General features: G+C 68.5%; 4 protein-coding genes across 11 annotated transcripts; 1 reads left to right on the forward strand and 3 right to left on the reverse strand.

Moving 5' to 3' along the window:
- Positions 1-4,778: 4,778 nt before the first annotated feature.
- Positions 4,779-6,550, reverse strand: MTFP1 (mitochondrial fission process 1). The gene is made up of 4 exons (XM_075515890.1): positions 6,360-6,550; positions 5,630-5,757; positions 5,326-5,558; positions 4,779-4,993 (listed from the first exon to the last, which is right to left on the reverse strand). Exons 1-4 carry the CDS (start codon positions 6,409-6,411, stop codon positions 4,918-4,920), a joined length of 489 nt encoding a protein of 162 aa, XP_075372005.1. The 5' UTR covers positions 6,412-6,550; the 3' UTR covers positions 4,779-4,917.
- A 346-nt stretch (positions 6,551-6,896) lies between these two features.
- On the reverse strand, positions 6,897-11,515 carry SEC14L2 (SEC14 like lipid binding 2). The gene is made up of 12 exons (XM_075516367.1): positions 11,389-11,515; positions 10,027-10,102; positions 9,875-9,918; positions 9,603-9,662; positions 9,326-9,514; positions 8,693-8,788; positions 8,380-8,440; positions 8,218-8,301; positions 7,927-8,033; positions 7,697-7,836; positions 7,427-7,596; positions 6,897-7,342 (listed from the first exon to the last, which is right to left on the reverse strand). The coding sequence occupies exons 1-12, from the start codon at positions 11,440-11,442 to the stop codon at positions 7,191-7,193; spliced, it is 1,233 nt and encodes a 410-aa protein (XP_075372482.1). The 5' UTR covers positions 11,443-11,515; the 3' UTR covers positions 6,897-7,190.
- Positions 11,516-14,688: 3,173 nt separating this feature from the next.
- RNF215 (ring finger protein 215) lies at positions 14,689-18,641 on the forward strand. The gene is made up of 10 exons (XM_075515959.1): positions 14,689-14,978; positions 15,603-15,731; positions 16,062-16,133; positions 16,211-16,296; positions 16,960-17,014; positions 17,302-17,406; positions 17,556-17,672; positions 17,749-17,886; positions 18,164-18,266; positions 18,402-18,641. The coding sequence occupies exons 1-10, from the start codon at positions 14,703-14,705 to the stop codon at positions 18,422-18,424; spliced, it is 1,104 nt and encodes a 367-aa protein (XP_075372074.1). The 5' UTR covers positions 14,689-14,702; the 3' UTR covers positions 18,425-18,641.
- Positions 18,642-18,811: 170 nt separating this feature from the next.
- Positions 18,812-27,523, reverse strand: CCDC157 (coiled-coil domain containing 157). Of its 8 annotated transcripts, none has more exons than XM_075515964.1 (10): positions 26,998-27,523; positions 26,032-26,173; positions 24,298-25,006; positions 23,910-23,987; positions 23,375-23,565; positions 22,855-23,022; positions 22,107-22,275; positions 21,470-21,609; positions 20,401-20,474; positions 18,812-20,326 (listed from the first exon to the last, which is right to left on the reverse strand). In XM_075515964.1, exons 1-10 carry the CDS (start codon positions 27,243-27,245, stop codon positions 20,092-20,094), a joined length of 2,154 nt encoding a protein of 717 aa, XP_075372079.1. In that variant the 5' UTR covers positions 27,246-27,523; the 3' UTR covers positions 18,812-20,091. The 8 variants fall into 8 exon arrangements, with proteins under 8 accessions (XP_075372079.1, XP_075372078.1, XP_075372075.1 ...); XM_075515963.1 differs by having other exon boundaries at positions 19,712-20,326; positions 24,298-25,003; positions 25,977-26,151; XM_075515960.1 differs by having other exon boundaries at positions 19,721-20,326; positions 25,977-26,151.
- Between the last annotated feature and the right edge of the window lie 98 nt (positions 27,524-27,621).

Below are 27,621 nucleotides of genomic sequence, written 5' to 3' on the forward strand. Positions count from 1 at the left end.
GTTGGACTCGATGATCTTAAAGGTCTTTTCCAACCTCAACGATTCCATGATTCTATGATTCTATGTGGTGCAACCGGGACCAGGGCAAAGCGGTTGGACCAGAGCTGTGTGCAGGACCAAAACTACACGGTGGGACCAGCACCATGCACGGGAGCAGGACTAAGTGGTGGGTCTGGGACCACGCAGCGGGACCTGGACCTTGTTCAGGACCAGGACTGCGTGCGGGACCAGGCGACCAGACCGAGTGGCAGGACTGGGACTATGTGATGGGCAGTGTCGTGGTTTAGCCCCAGTCAGCAACCCAGCCCCCCCCAGCCGCTCGCTCCCCCTCCCCGGTGCGATGGGGGAGAGAATCGGAAGGGTAAAAGTGAGAAAACTCGTGGGCTGAGATAAAGACAGTTTAATAATTGAAATAAAATAATAATAAATTGTAACGAAAAGGAAAACAATGAGAGAGAGAGAGAGAGAGAGAGGAACAAAACCCAGGAAAAAAACACGTGATGCCACCGCTCACCACCCGCTGACCAACCCCAGCCCGTCCCCGAGCAGCCATCGCTGCCCCCCGGCCAACTCCCCCCAGTTTCTATACTGAGCATGACGCCCTATGGTATGGAACAGCCCTTGGGGCAGCGGGCGTCAGCTGTCCCGGCCGCGTCCCCTTCTTGCGCACCCGGCAGAGCAGGGGAAGCTGAGAAGCCCTTGCCCAGCGCCAGCGCTGCTCAGCAACAACTAAACCGTCAGCGCGGCATCGCGCCATTCTCATCCTAAACCCAACGCACAGCGCCCTGCCAGCTACCGGGAAGAAAATTAACTCCATCCCGGCCGAAACCGGGACAGGCAGGGACTGGGCGATGATGGGACGGGGACAGTGTGTAGGACAAGCCCCACAGGTGGGGCTGCTGATGGACCGCAGAGAACATCAAGCAAATCCCCCGCAGCCGACGGCAGCAGCTGGGGCCCGTTGGCACCCCCGGGGCTTTAAAGGCCCCCAGGTGCCGGGGCTGGGGCAGCTGCTGCTGGGGATGGGGTGGTGCTGGTGCTGGTGGGTGCTGCTGTGTGGGGCTGTGCTGGGGGGGGCAGGTGAGTGGGGCTGGGACCCCTGGCTGCTCCCCTTAGTCTCCACACGGGTTCTACTGGGGGAGGTGGGTGGTGGCATCTGTGTCTGGGTGTGGGAGGGTGGTGGGTGCCCCTCGGTTTTGGCCGGTGCTGGTTCCTGGTGCCCTTGTGGACTTGGTGGTGCAGGTCCTCTCGGTGGAGAGGAGCCTTCCTACGATGGCCCTGTGCTCTGGGGGTGTGGGGGTGGAGCAAGGGGGCTTGCCAGGAGCCCCCTGGGCCCCAGCAGGTCTCTAAGGACCCGGTTTGGGTGGGGGGATGAGAGCCACTGGTGGGGTACATGACTGCTGGCAGCGGTGTCCCACCCCATGAGCAGCTCCTGGTCCCTGCCCAGCCCTGGCTGGGGTCCTGGTGCTGGGGTGGCTGGGGATGCTTAACCTTGCATTTTGGGAGGGTTGTGGAGCACCCACAACCACAGTGGTCCCATGCCAGAGCCACCGAGACTGGGGAGGCCCCGGCTGGGGGATGTGGTGTTGGGGCAGCACCCGGATGTGCTCAAACCCAGCTCAGCTCCTGGGTGCTGTCCCCTCCCTGTGCGGCACCACCTGCCCTCCGTGAGTCCTGGGGACACCCGAGGACCTGGATGTCCTCACCATGCCTGGGATGTGCTGCTCCAGCTGCTGCATGCTCAGCCCTGCTGGCTAAACCCTCCCCTTGCTGTAGGGACCACCACGGCTCCAGCGGCTTCAGCATCCTCTGGTCACACAGTGGTGGCTTCAGTGGTGTCCTCGGGCATGGGGACAAGGGCTGCAGCCCCAGTGCTTGCCGCTGCCACCGTGCCTGGGGGGGCTCATGCTCACCACCGCTCCGAGGAGCCCATCATGAACTTCACCTTGAGGCTCCTGGATGGTGAGTGCTCTGGGTCTTGGGTTGGGTGCCAACTTTGGGGGATGAGACCACAGGACGGGTCCAGCCGAGACCCCAGGGCTTGACCAGCAGTACCCAGTGTTTTCTCCTGAGTGGCCTCAGTACTAGGGCCCACCAAGAGAAGGTGGCCATCCCTGTAGGACCATCCCTCCCAGCCTTGTGGAGGGTGTAGGGCTTTGAATGGTGGTACTTTGAGATGTTCCCCATCATGTGCTTGACTCTGTGATCAGCTTTTTGGGGGTCAGCTGCCCCTTGTCAGTCTGATGGGTGACGTGCTCCCTCCCGGCCCCATGGGGGGGACCAGGAAGGTGCTGTAGCTGTGGAGAGCAGGCAGAGAAGTCAGACCAGGGTGACAAAGCCAGGACAGCTCTTGGCTTCCAGGGACAGGGGATGGGCTCTGCAACTGGGGAGCTGCAGGCACCTGCCTCACAGGGGTGCAGGCAAAGACACCTGTGGGTGGTGGTCTGGGATGTGTCTGATGTCCCTATCCGTGGTGGGACAGGCTCGGGGATGTCACGCTGAGCCCACCCTCCCTTCTCCTTCAGGGGACGCCAGTGCCATGAAGCCGCTGGTGCTCAGCCCCGGCTCTGCTGTCCGCCTGGAGGCCAGGGTTGACTTCACTCCTGACATCTCCCTGAAGATTGACCTGGATCAGTGCTACGGGACCAGCTCGAAGCAGCTGGGACGCTCCAGGAGGATCTTCATGGTGGTGAACAGCCGTGGGTCAGTGCCCATGGGGTGGGAGGTGGAGAGTGCTGCTCCAGGCACCCCGAGGTCCTGCAAGATGTCCTGATGGGGAGGGATGTCCAGGGCCTGGAGACAGCCTGAGAACGTCCCCGTGTTGCTCTCCTGCCTCAGGTGCTTGCACGGGCAGAAGCTGGGGAGCGTGTCTGTCCAGCACCGGAGAGGGGCGTCTGCTCTCCAGCTCACCATCCCGGCCCCCGCGCTGGAGGATGAGCCTGAGGAAGAGGAGGTGAGGTTGGGGTGATGCCCTTGGTGGTGGGACGGAGGTCCTACTGGGGATGACCTGGGGTTCCCAAAGCATCGTCCCTCCTGGGGCACCCTGCTCCCCGCTGGGGTGGTCTCCACCCCATGGGGGCGGGTGGGAGGAGAGCGGGGTCCCTGAGGTGCTGGTGGCATGCCCTGCCTGGGGCCGGTGTCTCGGCAGGTCTACGTGCGCTGCCTGCTGACGGCGTGGGGCCCCGCCGGCGCCCGGGGGCACGGCACCAGGTCCTGCTTCTACAGCCAAGCCACGGCCAGGTGAGCTCAGCCCTGGCGTGGGCACCCTGACGGTGCCGCAGGCCCTGAGCACCCATGGGTGCTTTGGGAGCAGAAGCCACTTGGCAAGGGGACCCATCTGGGGCACCGAGTGACCCCACTGTGGTCTGGATGCCACCTCTTTCCCCGTGGTAGCCAGGTGGCATCAGCACAGGTCCCGGCTCCCTCTGGGTGCAGATGAATTGGGGAGGTGCTTGGTGTCACCTGGGGGACATCTCCTCTGGGGTGGCTGAGACCTGCAGGGCTGGAGGGACCCGGTGGCATGACACCGTGTGGGTCTCAGGGCGGAGGCTGGGGACCCCCAGACCCCTCACCCCCAGCTCTGTCCTCTCCTCCCAGCTGGCACAATGCAGAGGACCCCTCCCAGAGCACCCCGTGCCACTGCTGTGACACCGGCTGTCCCCCTGGTGACGCCCTCCCCAGAAAGCTGCCAGGTACCAGGGCTGGGCTGGGCTGGGCTGTGGTGGCCCCAGGTGGCTTTGGGATCTCGGGGGGTTCCTGGGGCTGGGTCAGGCTGTACGGGCTGCGTCCTCCCGCAGGGCTCCCAGGAGAGGGGACGCTCCGCTGGGAGATGGTTGGACCACTGCTAGTGCAGAAGGAGAAGGTGCCATGGTATGAAGGTGAGCGGACAACCCCAAACGTCCCCCCGTGGCCCCAGACCCACCACCCCAGGTGCTGAAGCAACCTCTGAACCCCCTATTTTGGTGCTTCTTTTTCTTTTTTTTTTTTTTTTTTTTTTTTTTTTTTTTGCTGTCCCCAGCGCCGTGCCGCACGGTGAAGAGGTTCCTGCTGGCCGGGCTGGCCCTGGTGGGCAGCGCCCTGGTGGCAGCCGCGCTGGTGGGGGCTCTGCTGGGGCTGGCCGTGGCCACCTGGCGCCTGGGCGGGCGCCGGCGGGGACAGCGCCGGCCAAGGCCGCGGTGTCCCTTCCATGCGGAGCTGCAGAGCGTGGTGGGGGCCCTGGTCCCCAAGGAGCCGGAGAAAGGGGGCGAGGGGGGTCCAGAGTACCGCGGCCTGGCGCAGGGCTCGGCGTGAGCCGGTGACCCCCTTCCTCCCCGATAAAAGGTGGCTTTCTCTTCTCTAAAGCTTGTCCTGGTGGTTCCATGTGGATGTCACCGTGGGCTGGGGACGTGCTGCCATGCCTGGACAGCGGCTGGCGGTACCTCCTGGTAGCAGGAGATGCGGCTGTGGGGCAGGGCCTGTCCCCAGCCTGCGGTGCCGGAGCTGGGGGCTCCTGGCTGGGGGGGTTCGGGTCCCTGGAGGCACCACGGAAGACCTGGGCCGTGGTGGCAGCTCCGTGGGGACGGTCCCATGAGGCTGGTAGTGGCCCTGGAGGGGTTCCAGCTAGGAGGGGGGAGTGCTGGTGGGGTGATCAGGGACCCCCCGTCCCAGGGTGGAGATGCCCATAGGGTGCTGAGCCCGGGGGTGGGGACCCAGGTGTCCCCCCAGGAGGGGACGTGGCAGTGGGTGTCGTCCCCCCCCAGCGCCACCACCACCGTACCCAAGCATCACCTGGCTCGGGGTCAGGCCTGAAATGGTTTATTAGGACCAGCCGTGGGGCAGGGCGGCCGCTCCGGGGTCACCACCGGGGCGAGGGTTCACAGTGGATGGGTCGCAGCACCCCCAAATCAGCAGCGTGCCTCAGTTTCCCCCGACGGGGGCTCAGCGTGGGGCCGGGGGCTCTCCCGGTGCCCTGTAGAGCTTGCGGAGGCTGGAGTCCATCAGGAAATCCACGGTCCTGGGGGGGGGGGGGGTGAAGTGGGGTCCCGGGGGTGCGGTTAAGGTGGGGGGGCTGGCCCTCGCCCCCGGCACCCCGTCCCTCGCATCACCGAGGTCCCAGCCCCGCCACAACCGGGCTCAGCGCGGCCTCGCCCCGCTGATCCCTATCCCCGCGGGGCCGTGTCCCGGCCAGACCCCGGCAAAGCCCCTTTGGGGCGGGGACCCCCCAGTCACCCCACGCTCCCCCCACCCAGCCCATACTGGGACCAGTTCCCCGGGGAGGAGGAGCGCCCGGGCTGCCCCGCGGGATGCAGGAGGGGGGTGGTCGGTCCCCGCCGTGTCCCCCCGTACCTGTCGATGGGGGTGATGATGAGGGGGATGGCGGCCAGCCCCAGGGCGGTGGTGGTCCACCGGCGGAGGGGCAGGGGCCAGCGGGTGAGGGCACCCAGCAGGGCCAGCGAGGCGGCGCAGAGGCGGTTGATGGTGACGCCGGGGATGGCCACCGAGGCCAGGCCCTGCCAGACGAAGGTGTCCACCACGGCCACCCCCACCCGCGTGGCCCGCGCGGGGTCCTGTGCGTGGGCCTGGGGGGGACAGGGGGGGTCAGCGGGGGGGGGGGGAGGGGGGTCGGGGGGGGGTCGGGGGTGGCACTCACGGCGGCAGCTCTCCGGCCCTTGTCGATGGCGTCGGCGGTCACGTAGGCGGTGGCCACGCCGTAGCTGGCCCACACCACCGGCACCGGCACCAGCGGGCGGAAGGACTCGCCCACCTCGTTGGCGTAACCTGGCGGCGGGGGGTCAGCGGGGGGCACCGGCCGCGGCCCCGCGCCTCCCCCCCCCCCCCCCCGGTGTCCCCGCGGCCCCGGGAGCAGGGAGGGCCGGCGGCAGGGCCGGGGCGTTGGGAGCAGCCGGGTCACCTTGGAGCCCCGCTGCCCCCGGGAGCGGGGCTGCCGGTGACCGGGCCCGGCGCTGGGACCGGTGTCCGGGACCGGTACCCGGTGTCAGTGCACGCAGTGTGACGGTGCCGGTGCACGGTGCCGGTACGCAGTGTCAGTGCCCGCTGTGCGGTGCTGGTGCCCGGTATCGGTGCCGGTGTGCGGTGCCGGTACCCGGTGTCAGTGCCCGGTGTGCGGTGGTGGTGTCCGGTACTGGTACCCGGTACCCGGTGCAGTACGCGGTGTTAGTGCCCGAGGAGAGGCGTCAGTGCCGGGCGCGGTGTCCGGTGCCGGTACCCGACGCGGTGCCCGAGGCGGTGCCCGGTGCAGTGCCGGTCCCGGTGCCGTGCCCGATGCAGCCCGGTACCCGACGCGGTGCCCGGTGCCGTGCCCGGTGCAGTGCCCGGTACCCGACGCGGTGCCCGGTGCCGTGCCCGGTGCCGGTGCTCACCCAGGTAGCGGACCCACGTGTCCCGGTAGGGGTCGCGCTCCGCCGCCCCCATGGCGCGCGCTCCCGCCGCTGCCGCCGGACGAGCTCGCCCCGCCCCTGAGCCTGCGTCACCAGGCCCCGCCCCGCGCCGCCGCAGGGCGGGAATCGCCCGGCGGCGAGATGGCGGGGGGGGCGGGGCCTGGCTGCACACGTGACCCCGCGGCGGAGGCGGGGTCGGGCACGCGGCTCTGGGGCGCCGGCGGTCACGTGGGCGGGATGCGGGGCCGGGGCGGGGGCAGCGGGACCTCGGTATGGGGCGGGGGGGGGCAGTTATGGGGCTGGGCTGTGGGCAAGGAGCAGTTATGGGGCTGTGGGGAGCACAGAGCAGTTATGGGGCTGGGTTATGGGCAAGGAGCGGTTGTGGGGCTGGGGGAGCAGTTATGGGGCTGTGGGGAGCACAGAGCAGTTATGGGGCTGGGGGGCAAGGAGTGGTTATGGGACTGGGGGGAGCAAGGAGCAGCTGTGGGGCTGGGAGACAAAAACCAGAGGAGACCCAGCTCGGTCCGTCCCTTTACTCCCCCCGCCCCACGCAGCAGCAGCAAGTGGGCGCAGGACCCACATAAGGCACAGGGAGGGGGGACCCCGGGCGCTCCGGCCCCCCGCAGCCCCCCGCAGCCCCCCGCCTCGGTCCGTGAGCTCCGGGGGCTCAGCCCCCTTTCTCCATCCTCCCGGCCGCCGCGCTGGCGGGGGGCACCCGGCCGTCCTGGGGGCACGGAGCAGCCGCCTGCCCGGCTGTGGGCCCTCGGGGTCCCCTGCGGTGTGGGGGGGCCCCGGGGCCGTGGGGGGCCGGCGCTAGGGGCTGTGGTTGAGGGCCACCTCGCTGAGCCTGTCCCCCAGCTTCTGGATCTGCTGGGCGGAGGCGGCGTCGGGCAGCAGCACCTCCACGCTGTAGCTGACCTTCTTGGCGTGGAGGTAGCTGTAGGTGTTGTCGAAGCGCAGGACGTCTGCGGGGAGACGGGGGGGTGTCGGGGACACGGGGAGCGCCCCGGGGTCCCCCCAGCCCCCCCGGGGAAGGGGGATGCGCTCACAGATGCCGGGCGTGGAGCAGGTGAGGGAGCCGTCCTCGGGCACCATGTGGGAGTTGTAGCGTTGGTTGGGGTAGACCTCGGTCATCTCGCCCGCCCGCTGCCGCTCCCCGATCTTGGTCTTCAGGTACACCCCGAAACCCACGTCGGCTCCCTCCGACCTGAACTGCCACCTGTGCCGGAAAGAGCCGGCGGGGTCCCGCGGCGGGGCTGGGGACACCCGCCATTGCGTGTGTGTCCCCCCCGCCCCGCGGCGTGGAGCCCCCTCCTCACCTGAGGACGCAGCCGGGGAAGAGGATCTCGTACTCGACCTGGTAGGACGAGCCGCGGCTGACCACCACCGTGTGCTCGTACTGCTGCGCCAGCTGGTTCCGCACGTAGTAGTGCTGGGGCACGTCCCCCCCGTAGTTGATCTGGAAGGGGATGGAGGTGACGTGGGTTCGGGGGGACCGCCCGGGCACCCCTGAGGAACCCGGGGCGGGGGGGGCGGGGGGTTCTCCTACCTTGCTCGGGCACTTGGGGTCCCCGTCGGGGTCCGTCAGGGTGCCCCCGTACTCCACCGGGATCTGCTCGGGGTCGATGTACTTCTGCAGGACCTCCTTCCAGTTGGCTGGTGGGGTGGAGGACAGCAGGGTTTGGGGGGGCTGGGACCCCTGCGGGGAGCCCCAGCCCAGCTGGGGACCCCCCCCCCCCCCAGGGTTGGGGTTTCACCCCTGGGTGGTCTGAAAGCAGAGGGGGACGTGGCACCCCGTTTTCGGCTTCCACTGCATCCCGGGGAGGGGGTCAGGACTCACACCCCAGGACCACGACCTTCTTGCGGGTGTCCTCGCTCAGGAAGTGCTTGACGAGGTTGTAGGCCACGGGGAAGATCTTGGGGGCTGGGGGGCGGACGGGGGGGCGTTAGGGTGGGGGTCAGCACCCTGACGGGGGGAGCGGGACCCCGGGGCCGAACTCACCCTTCACAATAAACAGCCGCTTGAGGGACTCGGGGTAATTCTCCTCAAACATGGACAGGAGCTGCAGGACGGGGAGAGCTTCAGGTCATCCTCCCGTCCCACGTACCCACCGGGGCACGGGGGGAGCATGGCGGGGCGCAGGCCGGGACCCCCAGCCCAAAACGCCGGGGGGGTGCGGGGCAGCGGCAGGGACCTGCTCTTGCATCGTCCCTCGGGGCCACGAGCCAGCCCGGATCCCTGCGTCGCTGCCGCAGCCCGGGGACGGCGGGCCCGGGCCGGGGAAGGGGGGGGGGTCGGGCAGGGAGCCCCTCACCTCCCCGTACGTGTCCACGGCTGGCTTCCAGAGGTGCTTCAAGCCCAGGCCCTCGCAGTCGTAGACCATCAGCACCATCTCGATCTTCTTGCCCAGCTGGGACGGGAGGATGGGGGGGCTCAGGCGGTGCCCGGCCCCGGTGGGGACCCGCGGGAGGGGGGGCTCCCGGCCAGCCCCGGGGACAGGGCGGTCCCCGACAGGCTGGACCCCCTGGCCAGAGCCTCCTCCCAAGCGCTGGTGTGGGGAGAAGGGGCGTCGCGGGCTGGTGTGGGTGCTGGGACCGGGACACGGGCTGGGGGACGATGGGGACGTGGGCTGGTGGGGATGGACAGGACGCGGACTTATGGGGCTGGGGAGGACGTGGGGGGGGGGGGGGATGGAGCAGACGCAGACTTGTGGGGCTGGGGAGGACGTGGGCTGGTGGGGATGGACAGGACGCGGACTTGTGGGGCTGGCAGGGACGTGGGGCGGTGGGGATGGAGCGGACACGGACTTGTGGGGCTGGCAGGGACGTGGTCTCGCGGGGCTGGTGGGGACACGGATTGGTGGGGACAGCGGGGAGCTGAGCTGGTGGGGCCCGCAGGGTGCGGGCAGGGCGGGCAGGGTGCGGGCAGGGTGCGGGCAGGCGCCCACCTTCTGGCTCTGCCGCTCGCACTCTCGCCGCAGCACCTCGCAGTCGCGGAACTTGTTCTTGAGCAAGTCCTGCTTGGAGGCGGAGAAGAGCAGCCCCTTGGCGTCCAGCGGCCCGATGATGTCGTACCAGACGGGGCTGCCCTCCCGGTCGTAGCCGCACATCCCCCCGGACATGTACTTCCTGATGACCTGCGGGAGCACGGGGGGCTAAGGGGGACAGGCCCCTCCAGGGACACCCGCCCCGGGGCTGGGGACACCCACCTCGGGGGACACCCACCTCGGGGGCCTCCCAGGCAATGATGTTGTCGGCGTCCATGTGCTTGCGGACCTCGATGTGCTGCGGGGGGGGGGGGGGGGGAGCAAGCCGGGGTGAGGGGATTTGGGGACCCCCGGTCCCATGGGATGGGGTGCACCCCGTGGGCAGGTCACCCTTGTCGGGAGAGAGCAGCTGGGCGGGTGGCCCGTGGCACGCTGTCCCATCCCAGGTGGCACCCGGGAGCTCGACAGCGGTACGGCGGGGTCCCCCCAAAACGCGGGGTGCGCTCTCACCTTGCGGAGCATCGCCTCCGACTTGGGCAGGTCGAAGCAGCGCGCTGCAAGAGAGCAGAGAGCTCAGCCCCGCCGCCGGCGGCCCCGGCTCCGCGGCCCCCCGTGGGGTCTTCCAGCCCCCCCCGCGTGTCCCCCCCCCACCCGGGGGTTACCTCGGAGCCATTTCAGGAGGAAACAGTCGTCCTGGGAGGGCAGGGAGGGCAGCACGTCCTGCAGGTTCTCCCGAAACTGCGGGGAGAAGAGGGACCGTTGGCAGAGGGGTCCCCGCTCCCACCCCAAAAGCCCCACGGCTGGAAGTTTGTCCCGTCCCTGTCCCCCTGCCCCCCTGGAAAAGTCCCAGCCAGGACTGGGAGCGTCCCAGGAGAGAGGGGACACCCGGTGCCCCGTCCCTGCCACCATGATGAGCACCCATGGGGCCTCCACTCTCCTCCCTGGCAGGGGACCGTCCCCAGGCTGGCCACCAGCACCGGGTGTCCCCAGGCCGGTGCCCTCGCACAAGGGTGTGAGTGGGGGCTGCCACCCACCCGGCTCCCCGGGGAGGGTCCCGTGGCCACCCTCACCCTGCAGGGACCAGGCGGACCCGTCCCCTCCTTTGCCATCGCCGGTGGCACCTTTGGGATGGAGATGGCCACCGCGCGTCCCCCCGCTCCAGCGACCCCCCGGCTCCAGGTCCCCCCGCTCCAGCGACACCCCGGCGAGTGGCAGCCGCCCTGGCCAGCCCGGGGCGGGCAGGAGGGTGCTGGGGTGCGGGGCTGGGGCACCCTGGGCACGCGGCCCCGCTCGCCCCGGCCAGGCTACGGCCCAAATCTCCGTGCCAGCGCGGGACGTCCCCTTAATGAGGCCGATTAGATTATCTCCCACTGAATTTAGGTGTAACTAAACCCGGGATTAGCTTCTTCACCCTGAGAAAAACACGGTGCCGGCGGACGGGCGTCGCAGCCCGGCCTCCCTCGCCCGCCCGTCGCCGCCTCGGCACCGGGAGGGCTCAGCCCCGAGCCCGCGGGGGTCGTTGCCCGTGGCTGGCGGTTGGCAGCGGCACCGGCAGCGGCCGGCGCTGCCCCTCGCTGGGGCGGAATAAACCGGGGCAGAGCCTGGCGCCCGGGGAGGCGCCGGGGCGGGCGTCGGGGGCGGCCCGGCCGCCATGGGGGGTGACCGCGCCGGTTGGGCCGGGCGCCCTCGGCCCCGGGAGCCCCGCGGGTGTGTCCCGGCCGGGGGGCAGCGGGAAGGACGGGAGAGGCCCGGGGGCTCCGCCGGCGGGGCGGTCCAGCTGCCGGGACCCCCCCGGGACGGTCCTTCCCCAGCGGGCAGGGGCACTGGGGGGGAGGGAGGGGGGGGGGGGGGCAGCCCCCGGGTTTGGGCTCCAGGGGGACGGCGGCGGCGGCCGGAGCACCCCGGGGCCGGGAGCGGGCGATGCCCGTCGCCGCGGAGCGCAGCGGATGCGGGAGCGCATCGAGGCGGCCCCGGCAGCCCGGCCCCGCTCCCCGCCCCCCCCCCCCCCGCCGGTACCGGCTCACCTGGGCCAGCGCCTCCGCCTGCCGCGGGCTGAGGTCCCCGAGGCGGCCGCTCATGGTGCCCGGCCCGCGGGGACGCGCGGCTCTGCGGGGCGGCGGCGGCGGCCGCGGGTTGCGGAGGCCCCGGAGCGCCGCCCCCGCCCCGCCCCGCCCCGCCCCGGCCGCCCCGGCCTTGGACCCTGCCCGCCCGCCCTGCCCGCCCGGTCAGCGCCCGCCGCCCCGGGAACCGGGCGGGGGGGCGGGAGGGGTGGGGGGGGTATGGGGGCTGTGGGGGCTATAGGGGGTGTGGGGGACACGGGGGGTTTGGGGGCTATAGGGGGTGTGGGGGACATGGGGGAGTATGGGGGCTATAGGGAATTATGGGGGCTATAGGGGGTGTGGGGGCTATAGGGGGTATGGGGGCTATAGGGAATTATGGGGGCTATAGGGGGTGTGGGGGCTATAGGGGGTATGGGGGCTATAGGGAATTATGAGGGCTATAGGGGGTGTGGGGGCTATAGGGGGTGTGGGGGACATGGGGGGTATGGGGGCTATAAGGGGGTGAGGGCTATAGGGATGTATGGGAGCTATAGGGGGTATGGGGGCTATAGGGGGTATGGGGGCTATAAGGGGGTGGGAGCTATAGGGATGTATGGGGGCTATAGGGGGTATGGGGGTTATAGGGGGTGTGGGGGACATGGGGGGTATGGGGGCTATAAGGGGGTGAGGGCTATAGGGATGTATGGGGGCTATAGGGGGTGTGGGGGCACGGGGGACATGGGGGGCTACGGGGCACATGGCAGGACATGGGGGCTTATAGGGGTTTGTGGGAGCTATAGGGGGTGTGGGGGCACGGGGGGACATGGGGGGCTATGGGGGCTATAGGGAGTATTGGGGACACAGGGGACTTGGGGGGCATGGGGGCTATAGGGGGTATGGGGACATGGAGCGGCATGGGCTTTATGTGGGGCACAGGAGGGTATGGGGGCTATGGGGGGTATGGAGGAACATGGGAGGTGGGGGGGTACAGGAGGGTATGGGGGGTGGGGGGGACACGGCAGGGTGTGGGGCTGTGGGGGGTGTGGGGCTATGGGGGGTGTGGGGCTGTGGGGGTGTGGGAGGACACGGGGGGTTGGGGAGCACGGGGCAGGGGGCAGGGGTGGGACGTGGTGATATGGGGGCAGGTGGCAGGGAGAGGGGACAGTGATGGAGACAGGGACAGGGATGGGAGATGGGGACAGGGGACAGGTGTGGGAAGGGGGACGGAAAGTGGGGCAGGGGACAGAGAGGGGACAGGGTGACGGCTCAGGCGCAGGGGCTGCAGGAGCGGGTAAGGGGCTGGGGCAGGGGCAGGGTGCCGGGGAGAGGGGTCGGGGACAGGAGACGAGGCAGAGGCACCAGGGACACCGGGCTCACCCTCCCACTGCCAGCTGAGGTGCAGTGGCCCTCGCTCCCCAGGGAGAGGGGACCTCCCCGAGAGGGGACCCCAGCCGGGGAGGGGGTCCTGGCCAGGAGAGGGGGGCCCTGCAGGGCTCCCACAGCCCTGGCACCCACAGACCTGCTCCGGTCGGGGTCCCGAGCAGGGGCAGGTTCCGCTGTCCCCACTGTCCCCTCCCAGGAGTGCTGTGTGCGTCCCGTGGGGCTGCGCATGTCCCATGGAGCCATGGATGTCCCATGGAGCCACCCGTGTCCCTTGGAGCCATGGATGTCCCATGGAGCCACAGGTGTCCCTGGAGCTGTAGGTGTCTCAGAAGCCATCCACATCCCACGGACCCGTGGATGCTCCACAGAGCCAGTCACAGCCCGTGCCTGTCCCACCACGCGGGTCCCACGTCCGTGTCCCCTCTGTGGGGCAGCGCCCACGGCAGCAGCTCCCCAGGCTGCCATTTTGGGCTCCTCCACCGGAGCCGCGCAGGACCCCACGCCGGTGGCCGCCTTTCCCGGGCCAGCCCCGGAGCCGGCCGGGCTTCCAGGCCGTTGTTTGTGGCACAGCCGAACCCACGGCAATAGGGATGTTTTGCCGTGCGGTTAAACCGGCTCCGGTTGCCGGCCGTGGGCGGACGGGCCCTGCCCGGCCTGCGATTAAACCCCCGCAGTTGCAACACGGCTGGGGACACGGGGGACACTGGCGACACACCCAGACCCGTCCCGCGGGCACCCAGCAGCCGTGGGAGCTGGGATGCCACGGCACCGAGGCCCCGTCCCCGGCGTGGCCCCTGCCAAAAGCAGGTCAGGGCCGGGGCCCGTGAGGCGGCTAATCCTCCCGGCAAATCCCTGCGTCGGCACACGTGCCGGGCACACGTGGCCGGAGCGGGGCCGGGACGGTGGCACCGGCGGGGCTGCCTGGCACCTGCTGGCACGGGGACGGTTGAGGGGTGCTGGGTCGGGGGCAGCTCAGCTGGGTTTTGGGGTAGTCGGGTGTCGGCGTGCGCCCAGGCGTGTGCCGTGGCCGCGGGGTGCGCGGAGGGGGGTGCCCGTGTGCGCGGGGCTGCGCCTGTCCCCGTGCACCCGTGGCCGTGTCCCCGTGTGCGCACGTGTCCCTGTGTCCCCTGGTACCCCCGTGTGCCCCTGCGCCCGCAGGGAAGCGGGGCCGGGGGGGGCCGTGTCCCCACGCCTGGCCCTGGCCCTGGCCCTGTCCCTGTTCCTGTCCCTGTCCCTGTCCCTCTCCTGGTGCCAGTCGCTTTCCTGGTGCCGGTGCCCACCCCTGTCCCTGTCCCTCTGCCGGTGCTGGTCCCGCTGCCCGTCCTGGTCCCTGTCCCTCTGCCGGTGCCTCTCCCGGTCCCCGTCCCTGTCCCCACCGCCGTCCTTGTCCCGGTCCTGCCCCTGTCCCCGGTCTCTGTCCTCGGTCCCTGCCCCGGTCCCTGCCCCTGTCCCCGGTCCCTGTCTCCGGTCCCTGTTCCCTGTCCCTGTCCCCGGTCCCTGCCCCACTCCCTGCCCCTGTCCCCGGTCCTTGCTCCCGGTCCCTGCTCCCGGTCCCTGTTCCTGTCCCCTGCCCCTGTCCCTGTCCCTATCGCCGGTCCCTGTCCCTGTCCCCGGTCCCTGCCCTGCTCCCTGCCCCTGTCCCCGGTCCCTGTCCCCGGTCCCTGCTCCCGGTCCCCTGCCCCTGCCCCTGTCCCCGGGCCCTGTCCCCGGTCCCTGTCCCCTGCCCCTGCCCCTGCCCCTGCCCCTGCCCCTGTCCCCGTCCCCGTCCCCGTCCCCGTCCCCGTCCCTGTCCCGGCCCCGTTCCCGTTCCCGTCGCCGTCTCTCGGGCGCGCCCTGGCCGCGGTCGGCGGCGCGGCGGGTCCTCCGCGGCGGCAGGGGGCGCTGCGGAGCGGGGCGGGGCGAGGCGGGGCGCGGCCATGGCGGCGGTGCGGGCCGCGCTGCTGGCGCCGCTGCTGGCGCTCTGCCGGGGCGGGCCGGGGCCGGCGCCCGCCGCCCGCGTCGAGGTGGCGGTGGCCGGGCCGGGGCCGGGGCCGGGGGCCGGGAGCGGGGCCGGGGCGGCCGCGGGGCCCGGCGGCTCCTACACGCTGCGCGGCGCCGTGCTGGGCGCGGGGGGCGGCCGGGGCGGGCCGGGCCGAGGGGCCCCGCGGGCGGAGGAGGAGGAGGAGGAGGAGATCCGCGGCCGCCTGCTGCTGGTGAGCACCGGCACCGGGGGCCGGGCACCGGGGGGAGCTGGGGGCACGGGGCGGGGAGCTGGCACCGGGGGGGGAGCCGGGCTGGGGGGGGGGGCTGTGGGCACCGAGGGGCTGGGGGGGGCTGGGGGCCCCGGGGAGGGAATGGGGGGGAGGGAGCAGTGGGAACCGGGGGGCACTGGGAGGGGTTGGAGGGGGGCAGTGGGCACGGGGGGAGGGAGTGGGGGGGCTGTGGGCACCGGGGGGCAGCGGGCACCGGGGAGGGGCTGTGGGCACTGGGGGGGAATGGGGAGGGGGGAGCAGCGGGCACTGGAGGGCACTGGGAGGCACTGGGGGTCGGTGGGAGGGCAGGGACACTGGGGACGTGGCGGGTCGGGGGGCACGGGCCGGGGCCGGCAGCGAGGGGCCCCGCTGGCGGGGGTGCCCAGCGGCAGCGGGGAGGCGCAGGCAGGGATGGGGGGCAGCGGGGGCCAGGTCCTGTGCCCGGTGCCACCCCGGCCGCTGTCCCCGTCCCCACGCAGTGCCCGGCTCCCCAGGGCGCCCGGGGACGTGGGGGTGCTTTGGGGTGCCCTGAGCCTCGGGCGTCCGTCCCGGCTCTCACCCCCGCTGGCGCCGCCGTGCCCCCAGGTGGGAGACGCGGAGCCCGAGCTGGGCGCTGCCGACAGCTGGATCGGCGTGGTGCCCGTGGGCGAGGAGCCAGCCGAGGCCCCCCGGCGCGCCAAGGAGGAGTCCTTCACCGCCGCCGTTGTCAGCAAGGTGACTCTCCGCCCGGCCCGGGGCCCTCTCTGGCTGGCCCAGGGGCTGCCATGGTGTTTGCTGGTCGCAAGCCCGCAGGGCATCTCCTGGGGCGTCTCCTCACCAGTTGTGGGGGGGTCCTGGCCTGTGCTTGGTGGCAGGGGGGTGCCTGACAGGGTTCCCGGGCAGTGCCAGCCCCTCTTGGGTGCCTTGTGATACTTTAGCCAGGGCAAAGAGGCACCGGGCGCTGTCTGTTCCCTGCAGTGGGATGGGAGCTGAAGTAGGGCACGGCCCAGCTGCCCGTCCTCCTGCCTGTCCTGCCCTCTGAGCCCGTGCCCTCTGTCTCCGCAGATGAAGCGAGCCCTGGTGCTGGGGGCGTCAGCCCTGCTCATCCTGGCGCTGAACCAGAACGCCATCCGGGAGGTAGGAGAGTCCCGGCGGCGGGGCCCCGAGCCGGTCTCGCGCCCCGCTGACAGCACTTGCTTTCCTCTCCGGTGTAGCTGGACGTTTCCCAGCTTCTCGCCAAGCCTGTGATCGTGATCCAGTCCTCGGACAACGTCACCAAGCTGCTGGGAGCGCTGCTGCGGTACGGGCTGGGGCAGCTGGGCGAGACCGTAGCTCTGCGCCTGGCCCCCTCCCTGGCTATGACAGCCGGGGGCTGCCCCGGGGGGGCCTCTCCCACAGCACCTCGCGTTTGCTGGGCTGGTTTCGAGCTCGCGCGGTGCGGAGCCCAGCTGGGACTGAGACGTGTTTCCACGGAGGGTGTGAGTCAGATCCGCCCCTTCCTCGGGGCCTGAGCCGTTCCATGGGTCCCCACGTGGCAGCAGGGACTGGCAGTGGCCTTTTAGGACTCTCAGTACAAATTAGCCAGACGGGCTGGCCAGCAGCACGACACCGGCATCTCCACCGCCTTTGCCGGTGTTTATCCCCACCGCCTACAGCGTTAGGACCCCCTCGCTCCTCCTTCCACGTGGTAAATCAGTGTCGCTGCTGTGGGGTCGCAGATCGGGAAACTGAGGCACGGTGCTGGGAGGAAGAGAGCTGTGCAGGGCCACTCAGAGGGCTGGGCAGGGCTGGGAAGGGGGAGTCTCACTGCTGCTCCCCTGTATGTTCCTCTGTCCCCGGTGGCCCCCTCGCCCGCGGCTCGGCGTGGGCTGCCTGTCCCCACGGAAGGGGGTGCTCCCTGGTGCCGCGGGCTGGATCCTGCTGCGCCCACGGGATTGACGCTCTCCTCACCTTTTGCTCACAGGGGGCTCCGGGCTACGGCAAAGATCACGTACCAGGCGGTGCTGCTGGAGAACCTGGTATGTAGGACCTCCTCTTCCTCTTCCTCCTCCTCCTCTCTGTCCTGGCGGGAGGGTGCGGGGGCTTGGCCGTGCCCAGCCAAACTTCCCCGACCGATGGGGAAGCTGAGCTGCAGGGGCCTCGGTTTCCCCAAAGACTCGCTCCGTGGGAGCGGGGCAGCTGGCAGCCGCCTGCGGTTCCTCCTCCCCTCGCCACGTGTAATCCTCCCGGCGTGGCGGGGCCCCCCGGCCTCGGGCAGCGCCGCAAGCTGTCGCGGCCATCGGCAATGCTGTCTCCTGCCTTCCAGGGGGTGACCCTCACCCTGTGGTCGACCTGCGGCCTCTCCCGCGGGGGCCTCTACGGGGAGTGGCAGGGGGTCATCTGCACGGGGGAGAACAGCTCGCAGGTCCAGGTACGTGCGCCAGCGCCGGCGAGGGCTCCTCGCGTAGCCGGGGTTCCTGGCGTGGGGGCAGCGGCGATGGCGGGGCCGGGAGCGGAGCGGGGGTCTCCGGTTCGTCCCCCGCCCCGGTCCCTGACTGCCCACCGGCGCTGTTCCTGCAGAAGTACCTCCAGCAGCTGTGGAACACCATCCTGCTGATCGCCCTGCTCCTCTGCACCGGGGTGATCGTGCAGGCCCAGCGGCAGTCGCGGCAAGACCCGTCGGAGCAGGATGCCGAGGTGGGAGCATCTCCGCTCTGCTCCTCGCCGGGGGAGACCGGCGGCTGGGGTCTGACCCTCTGCTCTGCCTTCGCAGCTGGACCTGAAGCAGCACATTCGGCGGCGGCTGTCGGCACTGAAAACCCGGCGGTACCATCCCGGCAAACCGCTCCGGAGCCGGGCCTGTGAGATCGATAGCTGTGCCGTCTGCTTGGACCAGTTCCACAAGAGCCAGGTAAGGACCGGGGGGGGACCGGCGCTGCGCTGGGAGGCCTGGAGCCCGTCCTGGTCACCGCCTGGGGCCACCCGTGCTCGTGCCATCCCCTTGCTGCCCGGGGCTGAGCCTCCCCTCGCTTGCCGGGACCGGGCTGTCCCCGCCAGGGAGCTGGTGGCGGAGGATTGTCCCCCTCCCTCGGGCAGCGTGACAGAGGCAGGGCTGCGGCCCGGCCGCCATGGTCACGGTACCCCCACCCGGTTCCGCTCACGTCTGCCGTCCGCTTCCCTCCCGGCAGTGGCTGCGGGTGCTGCCCTGCTCCCACGAGTTTCACCGGGACTGCGTGGACCCCTGGCTCCTGCTGCAGCAGACCTGCCCTCTCTGCAAGCGCAACGTCCTGGGTGAGAGCCGCGCCGGCGCCCCGCCGTGCCCCCCGCGGGGACCGGGGAGCACGCCTGTGCCGGGGCGAGGGCTGGGGAGGAAGCGGTGCCCCCCAGGCTCCCCGTGTGACGGCCCTCCACCCCTCTGCCTTCCAGGGAACTGCTGCACGGAGAGCTAGCTGGCCCGACGGACGCGCTCCAGGCACAGACCCATCGCCGCTTCGGGGAGAGGGAGGGGGGCAGGGGGTGCTCGGCAAGCGGCGCTCGCTGCCGGGGCGGGAGCGGTGCGGCTGTGCCCGTCGCAGCACCCGGCCGGTCGGAGAGTGAAGGATCTCGGGGCTCTTCCCTGCTGGCCGTGAGTAGAGGGGTGGGGGGTCCAGACAGCCAGTGCGGGGGGGCTGGGGGAAGGGGTGCTATGAAAGGAAGCTACGGGGGCACCCATGGGAGTAACAGGGTGGGGGCACGGAGGCTGGAGGCAGGGGGAGCCCTGGCCCGGCTGCACTCTTTCCCTGCTCATAGTGATTTTTCTAAGACTTTTCTTTTTTTTTCTATTTGCCGGTGGCTGCGGCAGGGTGGGCAGAGCCCAGCTGGGGGCCGTGCTGCGCCCGAGCCCGGCGGGGGGGCCTGGCTGCGGCGTGAGCCCCCCCGCAGCACGGGTGCGTTGGGTGGCAGCTCTGCCAGGGCCGGGGACGGAGCTGGCAGGGCTGCGGGCGACCCGCTGCCTCGAGCAGGAGGGCAGGGGGGTTGAACGCTTTATTTATACTAACTTATTAGAAAGGACGGCACGAGTCAGCTGCAGAGACTGAACGCAGGGCTTCTTTGACTGAACACGGGTGTGCCATGGTGGCCGGGGACTTGCCGTGAGCCCTGACCGGCTCCTGTTCCACGCAGCGGCCAGAGGCTGCTGGGCTGCAGCATTGCACGCGTCCGTCTCTATTAAATACAGAGCAAGGACAGGCTGCCGTGTCTTGTGTTGGGGTCGCGCGGCTCCCACCGCTCTCTGAGGCTTGTGACGTTGCTCGGGGGGTCGGGGCCATCCTGCGCAGGCAGCTCGGTGGTCCCCGGCCCCTCTGGGCGCTCGTGGCTGCCGGCGGCACCAGACAAGCCGCTTTCTCAGGCTGCGGCTGTGCTGGCAAGCTAAGGGCGGCTCAGAGTCCTCTCATCCCCAGCCCAGCTCTGCCTTCCTCTTCAAAGCAGCGTGGCCACATCCCAGTTGCCTCTTGGGAACGGTTCCTGGTGTGAGCTAACTCGAGCTGTGCCCAGGCATCGTCCGGGTGACGAGAGCTGTGCCGGGGACTCCAGCAGCAGCTTAGCCGTGGGCGACCGAGCTCCAGCGCCCAGGAAGGTCCCTGGCCCCGCTCAGCTGGCGGTGCAGGGGCTGCACTGCACACCCAGGCAGCGTTCCCCCCCTCCAAGGGCTCCTCGCCTGCGTGCAGGTCGGTCCCCTGGCTGCCCCCCGGGGAAAGCCAGCCCCGGCCCGGTCCCTGCAGCGGGGGAGAAGGGGAGATGCCAGCCCAGCCCTCTGCGCCCTCACCCTCTGTGTTGCCACAAACCACAGCGTTGCCCAACGGGGAGGGACAACAGGGGAAACTGTGCAGACCTGTTCGGTGCTGCAGTCCTGCAGAAAACAAAGCAACAGCCAGGGGCCGGCTGGTAGCTGAGCCGCGGCAAAGCCACTGCGGGACCGTTTCCCCAGGCTTCCTATGCCCGCCGCGTGCGGGCTCGACAGGACGGGCAGAGAGACCGGGTTTCCCAAGGGAACGCGCCTTTGCGATGCACAAAGCACAGGTAACGAGGTCCCGTGGGGCAGGGCAGGTGGCTGCTCATTGAACGCCTCGTTTCTGCGTTAGTCTTGTGAGCATTTATTTGCGGTGGCTGCCGGTGCGGTGAGAGGAGGGGGGGGTGTTCTGCCTCTCCCTCTTGGCTTGGCGGGGCTGAGCACCAGGCCCTCAGCCAGCAGCGAGAGGCAGGGTCTGGCTGAGAGCAGCTTTGGCCGCTGGCTGCTGGGAGCTCGCTGCCGGGCCTCGCCTGCGCGTCCACGTGTCCCTCTGCTGTCCCTGCTGCCTCGGCTGCTCGGCCGCCTGCAGGTGGTGGGAGCGGTTAGAGGAGAGGAAGAGGGAAGCTCCCCAGCCCCTTCCTCTAGGTTCCTACTCACCCTGCGTCCTGCTCGCCCGCCTCCCCGCTGCGCTGGCTGCTGAGCTGAGACCACAGCTGGCTCTGCGGGACGAGCTGGGGAAGAGAAGGAGGTGAAACTTCCCCCATGTTCAGCTCCGGTCGCACCCCTCGGCCTCAGCCCTGGGTGGCCGTCACTGCTGAGCTGGTGGCAGTGGCACGGTGGTACAACGGCCGCGGCGGGGCTGATGTAGAGGAGCTGGGAACCAGCCCCGGGCACCTCGCCCAAGCAGCTTTCCCTGCCAACACCAGTTAAACCAGACTGACCTCCCGCTGGCACAGGAGCCCGAGCCCTGGCCCTCCTGGGGTGGGCACACCCCAAAAACACAGGGCTGGTCTAAAGCTAACAGGGCTGAGCGCAGCGACTGACCCCAGGGGAAGGGCGTTGTAGCAGCCCCCGCGCCCGGTGGGGCCTGCAGCTGCGTGCGGCCCGCGCCGGGCAGGAAAGGCTGCTCCAGCAGCGACCGACTGAGCTGTTAGCACCGGCCCCGGCGCTGCCCTGCCCATGCCATTCGCTGCCAGGGAGCGAGTGACCCTGGCGTGCTGCGCCTGGCTGCAGCCCGGCACCGGGGATGTGCTGGTGCCGGTCTGGGTCTGGCCACCGGCGGCTGCAAGCTGCGGGCACCGTGCGTGCAGCAGCGTCCCGGCATCGGCTTGGCCGCTCTGGCTCGGAAAGCATCAGGTAGGAGCACCTGGGTTCAGCTGCCTTGAGGCCAAGATGGGCTCCTGAAGGCAGGATCAGGCCCTGGGACAGCAAAGGATCAGAGCCCCCGCCCAGCTTTGTGCGCTTCTGGAAGCAGCTTTGTCCAGCTCGGCCCTGTGCAGGCTGGGGAAGCAGCTGCTGAGTCGCAGGGGGTGTCGTGAGGAGCCCCGCAGCCTTTTGCGCCCTGGAGCCTCTTCTGCAAGGGTATGCAACCAGAGAACCCCTCCCCAGAGGATGTGGGACAGTGCCAGGGGCCATGGGCTGGTCTTGGGGTACGCAGCACCCTGCTGGCACATGCACCCCTCTCCCCGGTGGCATCCAGCTCGCCCTGACTTGGGTGCAGCCTCACCTTCAGCACGCCCTGCTCAGCAGCCGCCTTCACCTTGGCTAGCGCAGACCTGAGCCGTGCGTTCTCCTGCTCCAGCACGCTGATCCGGATGCTGTTGGCCTGCAGCTGCTTCTCCATGTCCTCCGTCAAGCTCCCGGTGCCTGCAAACAAAATACGACGTCCTTGTGGCAGGAGCCAGAGCTCAGCCCGCTGCCGCCTGCCTGCTCGGCGGTGTTGGCAGCAGCCCTCCTCCCTCTCAAGCAGGGTGGCTGCCCGCTGGAAAGGAGGCTGCCCCAGCCGGGGAGCACCAGCACAGCCTGGGAGGTGGCAGCTGGGACCCAAAACCGTGCCAGCTGAAACCGCGAGGGCAAACAAAGCTCTACCCATGCCCCGGCCCTGCTTTACTTCCCGGCCTTGGAAGTGGGACAAACAGCACCCACGTAGAGAGGTGTGGAAAGATGGTAGGGGATGGGGAAAGATGGTAGGGGCTTAGCATGGCCCATGGACTGAGCCCCTCCTGGCTATTGGTGGGACAAATTGTGTTGTACAAACAACGCTGGCATGTCTGGGGCCGGCAGGATCCCCTGCGAGCTCCAGGAGACCCCCGAAGGCGCAAGCCCACTGCAGCAAAAGCAGGCGCTGCCGCCCTCTCCCTTACTCTCAAACTGCGTCTCAGCGGGGACGTGGAGCTCGGGGAAGAACACCAGGAGCCTCTCCCGCTCCTTCAGCTCCCGCGCCTGCTCCTCCAGCTTGGAGACATTTGCCTGCAGCTCCGAGACAGACTGCTCCAGGCTCAGCTTCTCCCGCTGCAGTGCGTCCAGCAGCTCCTGCGTGGCACAGCAGAGAGGTGGTGAGGTTTCCAGAGAGCTCTCCCAAACCTTGGGAGGGTGCAGCCTGGGGAGCCCCACAGGAGTACTCGGATCCCCCCCAAGGAGAGCTCCCGCCCTTTCCTTATGTGATAAGGATGTCCCGCAGCAGTGTGATGAATTGCAGGGTCTCGGCTGTAAGGTCCCTGTGTGAGCTGGAAGCAACAGCAGCACCAACAGTGTTCTGGACACGCACCGTACTGTGCGTGTCCAGGAACAGGAACGTGGGGAGACACGGGAGAAGCCCGAGTTGCTGCTTCCTGCTGCTCCCCTCTGCCTTGGCTGCAGGGTAAAGCAGCAGAGACTTGTCCAGGCAGGAGAGGGGTCTTCCCCAGGGGGTCCCAGGAGGAGATGGCCACATGGCAACGTCACACCAAGTCCCAGAGTCCCCCTCCTGGGAAAACTCTGGCTACGGGTGGGGGACGGGGCAGCGGGTGGCTCCTGACACCCCGATGGCACAGCTGTGTCCCGCACCAGTGGCTCCCCAGGGAGCCCCGCTCCTGGCAGCCCCCCAGCCGCGTGCTGGCTGCCAGCACTGACCTGCTGCGCCCGTAGCTGTTGCCCGCTCCGCTCCCGGCTCTCCTCCAGCTGCTCCGCCAGTTTGGCCTTGTCCTCCTCAGCCTCTCCCAGGCTGGCCTGCAGCTCCTCGCGCTCCTGGTCCAGGCTGTCGAGCTGCCGCAGCAGAGCCCTCTGCTTGGCCTGCAGGGACTGTACAGGGCAGGCGAGCCTGCACGGGGCTGCTGCTGCACCCGCTCACCACCGCCCTCACACCGGGCAGCACCCACGGTGACGAGGGGCTGTGGCAGCAGCTGAGAGGGCAGAGAAGGGGTGCGGGGCAAGGAGGGCTCGGCCAAAGCTGTGCAGAGTGAGTGCGGATGGAGGGTGAGCTCCTCGGGGCCCAGCACCACGAGTAGGATCTCTGTACCATCCCCGCCTACACCCTGGCTTAAGGCCAGGGTATGAAAGAGCTGGCCTGAGCTCAGCCCGCTCCACAGCATGCTGTGGGGCTGCAGAGCAGCTCCGGAGTGGGCAGAGTGGGCAGCAGCGGGCCTGGCCATACCTCCTGGTGCCTCAGCATGCTCTCCACTTTGGCCTTCTCCTTCTCCAGCTGGGTGGTGGCGGTGCTCAGCTCCTGGCCCAGGCTCTCCCGCTGGCCGGTGAGCAGCTGCACCTTCTCCTCCAGCTCCAGCACCTGGCTCCTGGCCACCATCGTGGTCCTCATCTCCTCCAGCAAGGTCGTCTTGGTCACCTCTGGGGAGACACAGCACCTTTGGCCCAGGCTTAGCAGGAGGGGGAGAAGGTCCCAGATAAGGTGGCTCGAAGGGGCCCCACACGCTCCATGGGCCCTGGCGAGGGGGAGGCAGGTGTGACAGGAGGGCTGCGACCCCCTGAATCTCCACCAGCGCGAGCCCACTCTGGTGCTGGGTGATGTTTGGGCACGGCAACAAAGGAGGCTCGTCCTCCCCCCATTCCCACCAGCGCTATACCCGACCGATTCTGGGGGAGCCAGGAGTTACATGGCTGTAAAACACTCGTGAGATCGGAGCGAGGCTGGGGGAGAGATTTGCCAACTGGTGAGCCCCAGGGGTCCTTACCCAGCTCCTGCACAGCAGCCTGCTTCGCAGACAGCTCCTCCTTTAAGGCGGCGAGTCGCTCTTCCAGCAGAGCAGCTCCTAAAGCAGCACAAAAACTCTACTAATTAAGCAGCTCCTCAAAGAAACTAAAACAAGGAGGCAGCAAACGGCCAGGCCAAAGCGTTTTTCATCCAGTGATTGTATCATGCTGTGCTTCAGCAGGGAGGAAGCAGTGAGAGGATGTGGACAACCTGGGTTAGTCTCACAGCAGGGAACAGCCCCGGCACCTACCAAAATCAGTGGCAAAAGCCCTACTCGTGGTGGTGGGACCAAGATTTGACCACAGACTCCATGCTTCTCCTGCAAATACCCACTGGCCGGGGAAGGGATGCTGGGAACAGCACTGTACCTCTCCGTAGGTCGTCCTTGTCCCGCTCCAGCCTGGCTACAGCCTCTAAATACTCTTTGTTCTTTACTTCCAGGTTCCGCTCAGCCTCCTTCCTCTGCTGTGCTTGGGTCTCCTTCTCCACCTGAACCAACCGGGAAAAGTCCTCAACCTGTTTCCGCAGCTTGTCCTTCTGTTTCTCCGACTCTTCCAGCTCAGATTTCAGAGGGTTGACCTGCTGCAGCAGCATCTGGAGGTGTTTGCTGATCCGGGAGAGGTCCTTGCTCTGCTCTGAGGCCCAGTAGCTCACGTCCGTTGCAGAGAGGGTCCTTCTCCCGGTGCTCTCCTCCACCATCTCCTGGAACCTGCTCAGAGCTGAGGGGATGTTCTGGCTCTGGCAGATGCTGGTGATGGCTTTTCCGACCTCGTGGAGGCTGGCCTGTGCGCTGGCGCAGGTGTCGCAGGGTCCCAGAGATGACCCAGTTGTCTGCGTGGGGATGCTGCGGCTGCTCTCGGCCATGCTGCAGGCAACCCTGGGCAGGGAGCTGCCCGAGGCGTCGCTGTCTGGTGCACGGACACTCAATGATGGGCACAGAGAAGTGGACTGGGCAACTTCTGTGGAAGTTCTTGGCTCCAAAACGTCAGGCGAGCAGCGTTTCCGGCACTCCTTCTCAAGTTTCCCAGCCTGGGAAGTGGATTGCAGTGTGGGGATCTCCTTCCTGCAAGCCTTCTTCTGGTGGAGAGCACACAGAACAAAAACAGGGCCCAGATCAAACAGTCGGCTGCAAATGATCCGTAAGAGCCCAAATACAGAGGTATGAAGCGTGGGGATAGGACATTAGTGCAGCCAAGGGGCTACGAGGGCAGCGAGCCCTTCTCCTGGGAGGAGAGAAGTTCCCAGAGGTTGGAGGAGGACAGCTACCAAGCGTGCGGGTTCCCTGTTTACTGTGCTCCATTACAACCAAAGCACGTGGCTAACGAGCAAAATTAATTTGCTTCCTGCTCCCTGATGTGGGGTATGGGGGGACTGAATTTTTACAAGCTGCCAGGCAGCTTTCCAGCCACCGCTACTGGAGCTGTGGTTTCATGATGGGAAGCCTCGGCAGTGAAACCTGCTCCCCGGCTCCCCTTCTTGTGACCGTCCCTTCTTTCCCACCTCCTCCGCTGTCTCCCGGTTACACCAGATAAATTATTGTGAGACTTTGCCATGAAAGGGATCATTTTGGGGAAAAAAAACAAACCAAACCAAAAAACACGGGGAGTGGTGTAGTGTTTTTACCACAAATTATTTCACCGATTTGAGCCAGCTCAGCCCCACAAACAGTGGGGTGGGCAGAGCTGCAGGGGCAGCGTGTTGGCAGGAGGAGAGTATTTTTCCAAGCAGTAAGGGCAGCCAAGCTCCCCCATCCTGAGATCCGGGTGGGTGCCTGGAGGAGGATGGACCCAGTGGCATGGCTGGGAGAGGTGGTTAGAGGAGGGAAAGGACTCAGGCCGGGAGGGGACAGTGCGGGACAGATGTGTCCTGTCTGACACACGGGTCACGAGCCAGGAGCACATCAGGCGTGGCCACTGCGCGTGTCACGGGGCGTGCCCGAGAAGGACCGTGACCCCATCGCAGCCCAAATCATGAGGGGTGAGGCAAGGGCCATTTCCACGACGCCTGCACTCAGCTTGTGGGGTGTCAGGGCCCCCAGATGTCCCACCTCGGCCAGGAGCTGCTGGTAGAAGGCCCCCAGTTTCAGCATGCTGCACCAGTACCTCCTCGCCGTCAGCCCCGCGGACATGCAGGGTCCCACTGCCCGTGCTGGGGGGACAGCTCGCTCGCTGAGCAGGTTTTCTGCGTAGCCCGTGAAGCTCTGAAGCAGCAGCAGCAGTCTTCTTCATCAGAAACGAAACACAGCTTAGAGTAACAGAGTATTTATAATGGGGAAAGGGCCCTTGGTGTTTAACAGCGCAGCGAGCCGAAGGGCCGGCACCAAGGCAAGGAGGTTGTGCCTCCTCCCCGTCCCCTGGACAAAGCAAGTTTGGCAAAGGAGGGTGGATATCAGCGCTCCTGTGACCCCCCCCCAGGCCTGAATCACTCCACGGAGCAGTATTTGGTGGGATGAAAATCCTCCTGCAGATGCCAGGACGCAGGCCACGCAGGCTGCTTGCAGCCAGCCACTCCCAAGAGGCTGCAATTAAGCTCTCCCAAAAGATTTGGGACGCCCACGCTGCCAATATCAAACCCTAATTGTTAGGGCCAACAGCTCCATGGCAATGGCTCATCTTTTGAAACGCAGTCATATTTATTTCACCCAGATTGCAAAAGGCGCTTTTGCCTCCCAGGCCTGTCGGTGCAGCTGTGTCTGAGCGTTTCCAAGGTTTTGGGGGGCAATTTAATGAGCCTGCCCCCGTCTGCCCAGGTGCCCTTGGCTCCCGGGCAGAGCAGCGGCTTGCTCTGCTCCTTTGTGGACAGCATTTGTGCTGGTAGCTCTGAGCTCTGTGCAGGGCAAGGAGTTGGGTTTTAAAACTCAGCACAGAGCTGCAGAGCATGAAGCCGAGGTGCTGAGGTGCCAGCACACTGCTCATCATGGAAACGCGTGGGAAAAAGGCATCCAAAACACTCGGCCGCATTCGGCAGGCTGGGCACACAACCGTCCCCTTCCCTCCGGGGGGAAGGAGCCATGCTGCCAGCCAAGCTTCTTCTAAGAGGGACGGCTGGGGCTGGCTTTGCCTTCTCACCTGTCTATCACCAGCTCCAGCAGCACCACATGGGAGTGCTGGGTGAATTCGGGGTCGTTCTCGGCGTAGCTGTACCGCTCCAGCAGCGCCGCCAGGTCCAGGTCGCAGGACACTTTATCGGGGAACTTCCAGGAGGGGAAACGCACGGCCCCCGCCCGGGAGGAGACGTCCGCAATGGCTGCCTGCAGGTCCCTCAGGTCGGCCCGCAGGCTCTCCATGCAGCCGGGGTGGCCCAGGAGGTGCGCCATGTCGCTGAGGCGGCGGGACCAGGCCCCTGGGCGGCGGCCTGCTCAGGCCTGCTCCGGCCTGTGGGCTGCGAGGGGGCCACCAGGCCTGCGACAGGGAGACAGCCCCGCCGGGGAGAGGCCACTGGAGGGGACCAGCCCAGCGGCCCGGGGCTGGGGGACCCCAGGAGGGCCGGAGGGCTCCAGGGGCACCGGGGGGGCCCGGGCCGAGGCCTGTGCGGAGACGCGGCGACACGACCCCACCTGCCCGCCGCCGCCCGCTGCTATGGCAACCGCCCCGCCCCCCCCCCCCCCGGAGGGCCCCCCCCCCCCCGCGCCGCAATGGTACGCTCCTCCTCTGCTCCGCCTTTAGGGAACCCCCCCTCCGTGTGGCGCGCTA

The sequence above is a fragment of the Mycteria americana genome, chromosome 13 (assembly GCF_035582795.1).
Source record: "Mycteria americana isolate JAX WOST 10 ecotype Jacksonville Zoo and Gardens chromosome 13, USCA_MyAme_1.0, whole genome shotgun sequence".
In the NCBI taxonomy this organism is placed as follows: domain Eukaryota; kingdom Metazoa; phylum Chordata; class Aves; order Ciconiiformes; family Ciconiidae; genus Mycteria; species Mycteria americana.

Coding starts and splice junctions, on each gene's coding strand:
- MTFP1 (XM_075515890.1), bottom strand. CDS start 6,411: ATGGGGGCGGCGGAGCGCGACCCCTACCGGGACACGTGGGTCCGCTAC. Junction 5,758..6,359: donor CACGTGGGTCCGCTACCTGG/GTGAGCACCGGC, acceptor CCCCGCCGCCAG/GTTACGCCAACGAGGTGGGC. Junction 5,559..5,629: donor AGGGCCGGAGAGCTGCCGCC/GTGAGTGCCACC, acceptor TGTCCCCCCCAG/GCCCACGCACAGGACCCCGC.
- SEC14L2 (XM_075516367.1), bottom strand. CDS start 11,442: ATGAGCGGCCGCCTCGGGGACCTCAGCCCGCGGCAGGCGGAGGCGCTG. Junction 8,441..8,692: donor CCGTGGACACGTACGGGGAG/GTGAGGGGCTCC, acceptor CCCGTCCTGCAG/CTCCTGTCCATGTTTGAGGA. Junction 8,302..8,379: donor GCGGCTGTTTATTGTGAAGG/GTGAGTTCGGCC, acceptor TCCGCCCCCCAG/CCCCCAAGATCTTCCCCGTG.
- RNF215 (XM_075515959.1), top strand. CDS start 14,703: ATGGCGGCGGTGCGGGCCGCGCTGCTGGCGCCGCTGCTGGCGCTCTGC. Junction 16,134..16,210: donor ACCAGAACGCCATCCGGGAG/GTAGGAGAGTCC, acceptor TCTCCGGTGTAG/CTGGACGTTTCCCAGCTTCT. Junction 17,673..17,748: donor CGTCGGAGCAGGATGCCGAG/GTGGGAGCATCT, acceptor CTGCCTTCGCAG/CTGGACCTGAAGCAGCACAT.
- CCDC157 (XM_075515960.1), bottom strand. CDS start 27,245: ATGGCGCACCTCCTGGGCCACCCCGGCTGCATGGAGAGCCTGCGGGCC. Junction 23,023..23,374: donor GCATGCTGAGGCACCAGGAG/GTATGGCCAGGC, acceptor TGCCCTGTACAG/TCCCTGCAGGCCAAGCAGAG. Junction 22,276..22,854: donor AACAGCTACGGGCGCAGCAG/GTCAGTGCTGGC, acceptor TGTGCCACGCAG/GAGCTGCTGGACGCACTGCA.